A 12,027-nucleotide genomic window follows, 5' to 3' on the forward strand; every position below is an offset into this window, starting at 1 on the left:
CAGCACTCCGAGCGGCTGGCCGCAGGCCCGCGGCAGTGAGGGGCTTAGCACCCGGGCCAGCAGCTGCAGAGGGTGCCTCGGCTCCCCCAGCAGTGCCGGCCCGCCAGCGCTGAGCTCGAATGCTCGCAGGGCCTCAGCTGCCTCGCTGCGGGGCAGCGCTCCGGACCTACAGCCCGCCATGCCGGACCCTCCCCTCCGCCCCTCCCCGAAGAGCGCCGCCCCCTGCGCCGCGGCTCCTGATCCCATCAACAGCCCAAGGGCTGAGGAGCGCTGGCGCAGGGCGCGCGACTAGCAGGCAGCTCCGCCTGCAGCGCTGGTGCGGGATCCACGAGGTGAAGCCAGCTGGGCTCCTGGGCCTAGTGGGGACCTGGAGAATCTTTACTTCTAGCTAAGGCATTGTAAATACACCACTCAGCACCCTGTGTCTAGCTAACCTAGTGGGGACTTGGAGAACTTTTCTGTCTAGCACTCTATGTCTAGCTAACGTTGTAAATGCACCAATCAGCACTCTGTGTCTAGCTCAGGGATTGTAAATGCACCAATCAGCACTCTGTCAAAAATGCACCAATCAGCACTCTGTGTCTAGCTCAGGGATTGTAAATGCACCAATCAGCACGCTGTCAAAAATGGACCAATCAGCTCTCTGTAAAATGAACCAATCAGCAGGATGTGGGTTGGGTCAGGTAATAGAACAAAAGCAGGCTGCCGGTGCTAGTAGTGGCAACCTGCTTGGGTCCCCATCCACGCTGTGGAGGCTTTGTTCTTTTTTTTTTTTTTTTTTTTGAGATGGAGTCTCGCTCTGGCTGGAGTGCAGTGGCCGGATCTCAGCTCACTGCAAGCTCCGCCTCCCGGGTTCACGCCATTCTCCTGCCTCAGCCTCCTGAGTAGCTGGGACTACAGGCGCCCGCCACCTCGCCTGGCTAGTTTTTTTGTATTTTTTTTTAGTAGAGACGGGGTTTCACCGTATTAGCCAGGATGGTCTCGATCTCCTGACCTCGTGATCCGCCCGCCTCGGCCTCCCAAAGTGCTGGGATTACAGGAGGCTTTGTTCTTTTGCTCTTTGCAATAAGTCTTGCTGCTGCTCACTCTTTGGGGCTGCACTACCTTTATGAGCTGTAACACTCATAGCAAAGGTCTGCAGCTTCACTCCTGAAGCCAGCAAGACCACGAACCCACCAGGAGGAACAAACAACTCCAGAGGCACTGCCTTTAAGAGCTGTAACACTCACTGCTAAGGTTTGCTGCTTCACTCCTGAAGCCAGCGAGACCACGAACCCACCAGAAGGAAAAAACTCTAAAGATGTCTGAACATCAGAAGGAACAAATTCCAGACACACCATCTTTAAGAACTGTAACACTCACTGTGAGGGTCTGCGGCTTCATTCTTGAAGTCAGTGAGACCAAGAACCCACCGATTGTGAACACAAAATCAAGTTCTGGAACAGCTAAAACTAATGTGTGCTGGGAAACAATTCACAGCAGTAGTTGCCTCTGAGGGTGGGTGGGGCCAGGGAGTGACTCCCAAGGTGTGTGAGGGGGTCTTCTGGGAGCGATGGTAACATTCTGTATCTTGATGGGGCTTGGGTTACATAGGGGCTAAGCACTTTTCAAACCTAAGACAATGCAGACTTAAGATTGGTGCATTTCATTGTGTGTAAATTTTACAAAAAACATGGAACTCTAGTTAATACGCATACTAAAATATGTAGAAGGTGTGTTGATATATGACTTAAAGATGCTTCAAAAAAGTGAGATGAATTGAAGGTCAGATAGAAGAACAGAAAGATGGATAGACATGGGATACAATGAATATGGTAGACTGTCCACACCAGAATCCAGGTGGTAAAACAGGTGTTCACTATAATTTTTTTTTTTTTTTTAAGAGACAGGATCTAGTTTTGTGGCCCAGGCTGGAGTGCAGTGACATGATCACAGTTCACTGGAGCCTTGAACTCCTGGGTTCAAGTGATCCTCCTGTCTTAGCCTCCCAAAGTGCTAAGATTATAGGTATAAGCCATCATGCCTGACCTGTAAAGTTCTTTCAACATTGCATTATGCTTAAGATGTTCATATAAAAATGCTGGAGGAAATAAAGAATAAGAATAAAACAGCCTGGGCACGGTGGCTCACATCTGTAATCCCAGCAGGTGGGTGGCTGAGGTGGGTGGGTCACGTGAGGTCAGGAGTTGAGGACCAGCTTGGCCAAAATGGTTAAACCCCATCTGTACAAAAAATACAAAAATCAGCTGGGTGTGGTGGTGCGCGCCTGCAATCCCAACTACTCGGGAGGCTGAGGCAGGAGAATTGCTTGAACCCAGGAGGTGGAGGTTGCAGTGAGCTGAGATCGCACCACTGCCCTCCAGTCTGGGAGACAAGAGTGAAACTCCATCTCAAAAGAAAAAAAAAGTTCACGGTACAAGTACGTGACTAGGACAATGTTGGATGAGGAACATATCTTATTAATATAAATCGCCTTGCTTAATCAACAAAAAAGTCACTGGATGGATATCAATCGTGACTACCCCTAAATCATTTGAATTGCTTTAATCCTTAACAGCTAGCAAAAAGCAGGAGCTTGCAGAAATGTGACATGGATGTGTAAGTTTTGAGAGAGCGAGAATGGAAGAGCACTTTGGGAGGCCGAGGCGGGTGGATCACCTGAGATGGGGAGATCGAGACTAGCCTGACTAATATGGAGAAACCCCGTCTCTACTAAAAATACAAAAAATTTAGCCAGGTGTGGTGGCAGGTGCCTGTAATCCCAGCTACTTGGGAGGCTGAGGCAGGAGAATCGCTTGAACCCAGGAGGCAGAGGTTTCGGTGAGCCAAGATCATGCCATTGCACTCCAGCCTGGGCGACAAGAGTGAAACTCCGTCTCAAAAAAAAAAAAAAAAAAAAAATGAAGTTGTCCGGCTGGCTAAGCGAAGCAGGCGAAAGTGGTGTTCTGATGGAGCTGGAGCGGAGGGCCCTGGGGACAATCCAAGGAAGCCTGGGCTCTGAGAAGTAATGTGAAAGTCACTAGGCCAGTCAATCCTTTTGTTTGACAGAGCCCCTACCTGAAGCCCAGAGAGAGCAATAACTCACCAAACAGCACACAGTCTCAAAGGACCAGGACTCCAGCGGAGCTAGGGCCTGTGACTCCTAGTTTGAACTCCTGGTTAATTAAACGAATCTGGCCCTGAAAGTAATCCTGAACTCTGAACTGCAACCATCTACTTGAGAGTCCATGTGCTCTCCTAACTATTGTTTAGGATTGGTTTCAGCTAAAAATGGTATTAAATGGCAGGTAAGATTAGGACATACGTAACCACTGGCGGCTTCTCTTCTGAAGACCAGTGACTCCTCAGCCCAGTACCCCAGGCTGCCCACACCCTGCGATCCTGGTGCCTCTGCTGGCATTGAGTGCCCTTGCAGCTGAAACCCAGCCTGGTAAGTAAACACGGTGAGTTTACTCAGCTCCAGGTAAGTTCCACCCATTCATTCCCATCCCCTCCTCCCTCACATTCCTCTACCCACAAAGCAATGCTTCAAACTGGAGGAAGAGCTAACTTTACAGCATTCATCCAAATAGACACAGTCCACAGTCCATGCAAACAATGTAACCAGCTGTCAACTGACCTCCAGAATATGGGGCCTTTCCATGAGGCAGGAGCCTGTGGACTGGGATGGAACGGCTTGCCAAGCCCGTCAGCCGAGCCAAGAAAGAGAGGGCCACCTCCCACCTTCCCCGAGTGCCCTCCCATGCTAAGGCTCCAAGCTGAGGCAGAGGCTTGGGACCACTGAACCTTATGAGCTCAAGATCATGTCAGCCACCCCCCCAGGGCACACAGCATCTTCTCACGCCGCCCGCTTTTCTGAGGGATCTTCTGGCATCAGCCACAGAAATGACTTGAAGACGTCTATGGAAGATGGGACAAGATGGGACAACATGAGTTTCCCTCCTAGAACCGCTTTCTGGACTGGGAGTGTCCACACTCCAGGTCAGCCAGGCAAGATTGTCACACCATGCCCCTCTCTTCCTCCTCCTCTTCACTCACTCCTCACAGGCCCCTTCCCTGGTTCCCCTGCCCCTCCCACTCCCCCCATGTCCGTGTCTCCCAAGGTCCTTCCAGCCTCTTCTCATGATAGGCTGTTTCTGGAGAGTTCCACCCAATTCCAGAGCTTCTGCAACTGCCTGGCACCTATGCATCTGAGATCTCCCACCCAGATCGTGCACTGGAGCTCTATACCACATTTCCAGTTGCCTCCAAGATGTCAGCCCCTAAATGTCCTCGTAGACTCATAAATTCCAAACTCCAGTGATGCGGACGCTCCTCCTTCCTAGCTCTCTTGCCCCCATGTCAGAAGCCTGGGACAGTGCTGGATGCCCCCCGTGTCTCCACCCCAACAGCCCAACAGTTACCAGGTGCTGGAAAAGACTGCCTTTTAAAAGCTCTCTCCTGTCCGCCTCTGCCCACCAGCCCCCTTGCCATGGCCATAAGTCAGCCCCCAACCCTACCCCCACCAATTTTCTCTTGACTGGTGCAGCAGCCCCCAGGGGCTTCCTCAGCCAGGCTGAGCACCAGGTTTCTTTGAACAGACAGACTCTCTCAACTGTACTTGATTAGAATTCCTGTGGGTGGGGTCCGGCAAGAGAAAAGCTTTGAAAATCAACCCCCCATGGGTTTTGAGGAAGAGCCAGGCCTGGACAACCAGCATTTTGGCTGATTTTCCTACTCAGGCCTCACCCTCTTTTCAATCCACCCTCTGCCTGTGGCCACCCAAAACCACTAGCACTTTCTGGAACATGGCAGGCCTTCTTTGGCTTTCTGCTGTGTACTTCTGTTCCTTCCATCCTGGCCCCACCCATCCTCTCCCCATCCATGAGCAAACAGCTCTGAATAGTGTGGAGTAGCTGGACACAGTCCTCACCCAAGCACTCTCCTTGCCGCTTGCCGTCTAGCAGAGCTGATGCTTTCCCTTGAGCGCTCTCTGCCCCGCCCCCAAGTATCTGGGCTGCCTCCCATCTCCCCCGCTGGCATTTGAACTTCAAGAGCCTAGTCTTTGTGCTAGGAATCCAATGCAATGACTTCCCATAGCCAGCACTCCATAAACAACTTTTGAACAAAAATTCAAATTCCCAGTGGTTCAGTTCCACCAGTTAAAGACTAAACTTAGGATTTCAGTCTTTTCATCCCTTTTTTTCTCTTTGAACTACCCATACATAATACAATGGATACATTTAATTTTCCAGAGTTGTTAATGATATATAAAAGTCTAAAAACTATTTAGAATTAGCCAAAGTAAAAAAAAAAAAAAAAAATCATTACACTGAACTTTGACCTCATTTTAGACAGGGGCCTTGGACTGCTAGTCAAGACACTTCTTTTGACCTTGCACATCTGAGTTTCAGCAGAACTTCGAAGATATTTGTGAGTTCCTCTTGCACAAGTGGAAGAAACAGATGGTGGAATGACTGTAGGGAATCTGTCACTGAACAGTCATCACCTGAGTTCTAATTAATGAGCAAAGAGCAACCTTTAGAAAAGCGAAAAGGTCTCCAGAGGCATGCCACAGGGCTCTACTGATTCCCCTTTCATTCAACACTTTCACCAGTATCGTAGATGAAAAACAAAACACATGTATCAAATCAGCAGATGAAATAGCTAAAGATCAGCAGATGATTAGCTAAAGATGATCAAGATTCAAAAGGTTCTTACAAGCTTCAGAAACGCTGGGCACTAAATAAAATGGAAAATTTTATAGGGATAAATGTAAAGTCTGTATTTAGGTAAAAAAAAATCAACTGTATTATGATAGCATCAGTATCCAAGTAACCTTTATTAAGCATTATGTGTCAGATGTTGTGCTAAGGATTTTACACACATTAATCTTCATAGTGACCTCCTCAGCTGGTAAGCACAATTCAGTCCATTATACTGGTGTGGAAACTCGGGTTAAGTAACTTGCCCGGTATCACTCAGTTAGTAAGGGGCAGGACCAGGACTTTATTTGACCCACCAGGGGCAGAGCATGTACCAGCTCTGCTTAAAGTACTAACATAACGTCAGGATGCACTGAGGGATGCTCACAAGAAGTTGCACCGTACTCATGGCTGAGTAGACCAAGGCTAGAGAATAGTGCCACTAAAATGGGCATCAAGGTGTGAAAATTCACCCAGAAGAAGGTGGCCTGGATGCTGAGGGAATGATGCTGTCAGAGAAAAGGTTGGTGGCACTGTCACTCCCCTCAAGTCGTCCGTCCTACCCATCCTTCCTTCTTAGCAGCTGCCAAGTTCTCTGGGCTGTCTTCCTTCTCTGTCAGTATCTCTGTGCCTTCAACTCTTGCCACTGCAGCCTTGGGCCCTCACTCCTTTCCAAGGTTAACCCGTGCCTGGTGCCTTTCTTACATCTTCAGACCGCAGTCCTCTGCCAGTTTCCTCCCTTTAGCGGGTCATGTCAGGGTCTGCCTTTCCCCTTCACAGTTCTACCTAAACAGAAACGATGCTGGGGACCAAACCTAGTGGCCAAACCTAACGACCCATCCCCAGCCTTCATCCTTGTTGACTTCTCTGCAGCTACTAGAAAAAAAGACCGTCCAATCTTTAGGCAGTGATATATGTGGTCTTTTTCCTTTGTTTGCATATTTTATGTTTATCCTCATACAGTATATATAATTGTGCCCCATTTTTCACATAACCATGTTTTCATGTTAGGAACTCTTCAGAAATAGTACTTTTAATGGCTTCGTGCTGTTTTATCATGTGAGTCTTCCATAATTTACTCAACTTTCCCCCTCTCGCTGGACACTGGAGTTGGTTCCAATTTAGTTATTATAAGGAATAATATAAAAAAGCAGATGTCAGGAGAGGTAGCTAGAAAGTGGATGAACTTCCCACAAGCCCACTGTGTTTGGGGAAAAGGTCAGATCCCTTGAAGAAGAGGAAGATAATAAAGGCGGTTGAACCAAGGTGGTGGTGGTGAGAGACACTAAGAACACAGGTTTTCACCTCTGGCTTCATCACTTGTATGTTACCTTAGCAACTTACTTGACTCGAGCCATTTCTAAAAGTGTGAGATCATCTAACACATAGAGTTGTTTATTCAGATTAAACGAGAGAGGGCACATGAAACTCTGAGGATGGCATCTAGTACATAGAAATAAAAATAACCATCATCCATATCATCGTCTCCATGGTCCTAGCTATTTCTGTAAGCAGAAACGTTCAGTCATGCACACAGGTGCACAACAAACACGAAGCCCCCACTGTCCCCTGCTCACTGAAAGTTCTTGGTCAATGGGGGAGACAGAGGGTTCACGAACTGTTAACAGGCAATATGGAAGGCACCGTGTGGAGGGGCTGGCTGCAGAGGCTTTCTCAGAAGAGGTTCTGCACAAATTGAAGGTGGAAGGTGCAGGTGCTGTGGGCAAAGGTGACAGACAGAGCCTCAGACAGGTGGAGTTCCGTGCACCAAGGCACGCAGTGGTGACGTGCTAGCAAGGCATTGAGGGAGTGGCAAGGAGTTTGGCAGAGCGTGAGTCCAGGTGAAGGCAGGGAGACAGGCAGGACCTCGTGGCTGGTCAGTGAGTCTGAATGCAATGGGAGCCTCTAGAGGTAGTCGAGCAGAGAATGCCAGACCAGCTCTTAGAGAGATTTCAAATAGGGGAACTGCTGCTCTGAACATTTCTAAGACATGGCACCTGTAGCTTTTGAAAAGAGATGGATGATTTTACACCTCACCTGGCAGCGATTGCTGCCCTCACCAAGACTTCTCCTGGAGTTCCCTCTTCCCTGTTCCCACAGGGTGCCTCCCAGCTCCCCTGTGTGCTCCTCCTCTGGTTGGCTCCATCTCAGCCCTTCTGCTTCCTCTCACTCCTTGCACAGATGCATTTCCCGCTGGTCTGTCCCTGGCCCTCTTCTCTGTCTGCCTTCTCCCACCGTGGTGCGACCCTCAGTGTCTTGTTGGCTTCAGTGACCACCTCTGGGCAGAAGACCCTTGGCAGGGCCCATCCCCTCCCTCTGACACCTCCCACTCTGCAAGGCACCTTCCCTTGGAAGCCCCCTCACCCCTTCAACTCCTGCAAATACAGAACCTGCCTGATGACTTTCCTAAGAAATATTTCCTCCTCAGGCCACATCCTTAATTCACTCAAGAGCACCACCCTGCTCTCTCTCATACACACTCTAACCTCAAATGTCATCCTTGGCTGGTCCCTCAAACCCCCACCCCACTCCCCAGTCCGGCCTCTCAGTCTCACCTGCCTCCACCCTCCATGGCCAACACTGCAGCTCTAATTATCTTCCAACAGCTGGAATGACCTGAGAATTCAGCTACCTGACCCCAGCCCCTTTCCTCCACAGCCCAAGGGCGCTGCTGGCATACATAACAAATCTAACAGTCCTAACATACCACCCTTGATCCTGCCAGCCCCCACTCAAAACCCGCACTGGGGAATAAAGCCCTGACCTCGTTCTCTGGCTGCCATGGCCCTCCCCTTCCCACCTCCAGAACAGACAAAATGAGAACTAACTGCCTACCAGGAAGGGAGGTGGCAGCCTAGGAACACAGGTGTCCACCTGGACACAAGGTCGGTGGGGATGGCCATCGGGTTGCGTCAGTCTCTGGGATTCTCAGATTCTCATTCCCTCCAAGCTTGTACCTTTAAACTCCTTCCTGTCAGTTTTCCTACATTGTGCCTGGTACTTACTAGACATTCAATAAATATTTGAGGTTTGAGGCACCTGAGGATAGGGGCACTTGCACCTGTGTGCTTCTGCTTCTGGAAATACTCTCACCTCAAACAGGTTCCGCAGCAGCATTTTTCTGTGTCCTCCAAAGTATAGTCTAAGACTAGTCCAAGACTTCTTCCACTTCCAGTAAACTGAAGACTGAAGAAGCGCTGTTGGCTATCTGAGGGCTCACACTCTCACTGGTGAAAATATTCTAGAACAAAACTAGGGCAATTCAAACACTGTCCATTTAGAACTCCAGTTAATGGAGATGCAACAGAGGAGAAACTACAGTTTGGTTGCTTTGTGTCCAGACTGTTACTAAGTAATCAAAGTAGAAGAAAAACGTTTGCTTAAACCATTGAAACAGGATTATTTTCATGACTATCTTTTCTATCTACAGCAAAAGCGTCTTTCAAAGTAGAAAGCTAGAGCACATGTCCGGGGAAATGGATGGATTCTAGTCCCACTCGTCTGAATACTGAGGTCTCTGGATTTCCCCACTGGTATATAGGAGGATCAGGCTTTATGGCTATTCAAACGGATTTTTTTTTTTTTCAAAAGTGCTAACACTGTCACACTCTTTATCCAAATAATTACCCAAACCCATCTCAGAGGGCTTGGAAGCCCATCTCAGAGGGAACGCTGCCCTTCCGAGGTAAGAGGTGGAGCCCCAGCCAGCAGAAAAGAAGTTTCTGAGGAATGCTCTAGTGTTTCCCAGAGTCAGGGTATACGAAAGGCGCTTTACAAACTGTAGTATTTGTACTGTTGCGAACAGTACAGATGTTAGGCAAGGAGCCTACGACTGCACCTCGTGGCCCCTGGGCTCCCCAAGCGCTTGGTGCCACTGCAGTGCCCTCAAGCCTGTGACCCAGGCTGCTTCAGCTTTAGGCATGTGATGAGCCTACATGCACGTTCACGCACTTGGAAGGCACAGAATTCTAGAAAGCAGCCCGAACACTGCGGTCATAAGCTTCTGTGCCAACTCGTTCAAGGGGGTGCCAGGAGACTCGCTGGCGTCTCAGCTTCTACGTCTGCATGGGCAACTCTGATTCCACCCGTGGTGTGGGAGGAAGGGGCCGAGGCGCTCCAGTCCCGGGAGATGGGGACCCACGCGCGACCCCTGGTCACTGGGGATTCTAGGCCCCGAGGCCGGAGCAGCGGAGGCGGCCCCTCCCACAGGGTCTTCCCACCCGCAGGGCACCCAGGCGGGGCGGAGCCAGGAGGGGGCTAGCCCACGGGCAGAGACGGAGTACGTCGGGGCCCTGGAGGGGCGACGCTCGCTCGTGCCCCCGGTCCCCGCGGCCCCTCCGCGGCCCCCAGCGAGCGCCCGCCCGCCCTGCCGTGTCAGGTGCGCAGGTGTGGCCCGGGCGCCAGGTCGAGTCAGCGTTAGCAGGGCCGGCTCCCCCACAGCGCTCCCGGGAGCCCAGCGGACCCTCCTACCTGTGTGTACAGCTCGGCCACCGCCATGGGCAGCATGAGCCGGGGCCGGGCCGGGGCTGCAGCACGTGCGAGGCTTGGGGGCTGGGCCTGCGGCGCAGAGGCCGGGCGCAGGAGACACGGGCACGGAAATCACCGCCGGGCCATCTTGCCCAAAGTTTTCCAATGGCCTCCTGCTCCCGTTCCCGAGTTGGCGGCGAGGGGAGGCGGCAGCGGCGGGATTGGTCCCTCCAAGCCCGGCCCGGCTAGTCCGCGCTGCCATTGGCCGGGGCCCGGCGGCTGCACCTGGCGGGAGCGCGGGTGGAGAAGGCTGGGGCCCGGGGCGCGCTGCCAGGCAGGAACAGATGCATCCGGAGGCTGCCCGGCCCGAGTGTTAGCTCCTCAAAGAGCAGAGGATAAATGGAAGACCCAAGGGAATCAACGAACTGAACACAAAGAAAACTGTTAAGAGAGTCCAGCAAGGTCATCGTATTAAAAATCCAGTACAAAAATAAGTAATGGTCCTTTATATGAGCATTGGCTATGCAATACAAGATATTTATGGCCGGGCGCGGTGGCTCACTCCTGTAATCCCAGCATTTTGGGAGGCCGAGGCAGGCGGATCACAAGGTCAGGAGATCGAGACCATCCTGTGAATGGTGAAACTCCATCTCTACTAAAAATACAAAAAATTAGCCCGGTGTGGTGGCGGGCGCCTGCAGTCCCAGCTACTCAGGAGGCTGAGGTAGGAGAATGGCGTGAACCCGGAAGGCGGAGCTTGCAGTGAGCCGAGATCGCACCACTGCACTCCAGCCTGGGCGACAGAGCGAGACTCCGTCTCAAATAAAGATATTTACAATATCAGTAAAAGTATAAAGCATCCAGAGATTACACTCGCAAAAATGCCCTTGGCCTTTGTGGGAAAATGTTTAAAATTCTCTTAAATATCTTAAAAGGAGGCCCGAGTAAACGGGAGACATGCCATTTTCCTGGCTGGGAATATTTAATATGGTCAAGGTGTCAGTTCTACCCAAATCAATATATATGCCTAATATATTGGGATCAGAATCCTAACAGAACTTTTGGAGAATTGTACAGTGATTCTATATTTCATTATAGAATAAAAGCCCTGTATAACTAAGACAACTCTCAAAGAAGAGAGATGTGTCCTGCCATATATTTAGTGACATAACAAAGCAGTAGTCATTAAAATAGTGTGACACTTGCATGAGAACGGATACATGAGTAATGGAACATGCTGGAGCCCCCCAACAGGGCCCTACATTATATGGTAGGCTTAAGGACCAGATAGTGAAAGAAAAGAATATTTATTAGGTGGGCCTGTTGTATGGATAAACAATAAAAGCAGATCCGTGGCAAACACTGCGTCCAAAAATAAGCTCCAGATGGATTCACGAATAAAACTTAAAAACAGGAAATTATTAGGAATAAAAGAGAGATAATATCTTTAAAATGTTGGGTTATAGTAGTTTCCATATATAAGAATTGTTACTTCGTTAAAGAAAAGAAATCCAATTTTTTAAATTGACAAAAATTAATAGGCAATTCACAGATGGGGACACTTAAATGGCTTGTTAGCATATAAGGAGATGTCAGCTTTAGCAGTAATCAGATAAATACAAATGCAAACAATGAGATCTTGCTTTATACCCATTATATTGGCAAAAACATTTAGGTTAGACAATATCAGATACTGCCTAGGATGCGAGAAAATAAAACTTGTTTTGCTCACATAACTGGTGGGGATTATATTGCCAGCCTAGAGAGCAATTTGAGAATACTTATGAAAATAAATGTAGGCAGAAAAATTCTCACATAGTCACCCAAAGAGACAGTTAAGTAGATGTTCATCACAACATAGCTATATATCAAAGAG

The 12,027-nt window shown here is 49.6% G+C and overlaps 1 protein-coding gene across 2 annotated transcripts in view; it reads right to left on the reverse strand.

Annotated features, from left to right (window-relative positions):
- Positions 1-10,343, reverse strand: part of MYO5C (myosin VC) — a 107,678-nt gene extending 97,335 nt beyond the window's left edge. For both annotated transcript variants that reach the window (XM_030930653.1, XM_010361389.2), the window contains exon 1: positions 10,155-10,343. In XM_030930653.1, the coding sequence (XP_030786513.1) occupies positions 10,155-10,190 (36 nt within the window). In that variant the 5' untranslated portion in view covers positions 10,191-10,343. The remainder of the gene's footprint in view (positions 1-10,154) is intronic.
- Positions 10,344-12,027: the final 1,684 nt, after the last annotated feature.

This window comes from Rhinopithecus roxellana, chromosome 5 (genome assembly GCF_007565055.1).
Source record: "Rhinopithecus roxellana isolate Shanxi Qingling chromosome 5, ASM756505v1, whole genome shotgun sequence".
NCBI classification, from domain to species: domain Eukaryota; kingdom Metazoa; phylum Chordata; class Mammalia; order Primates; family Cercopithecidae; genus Rhinopithecus; species Rhinopithecus roxellana.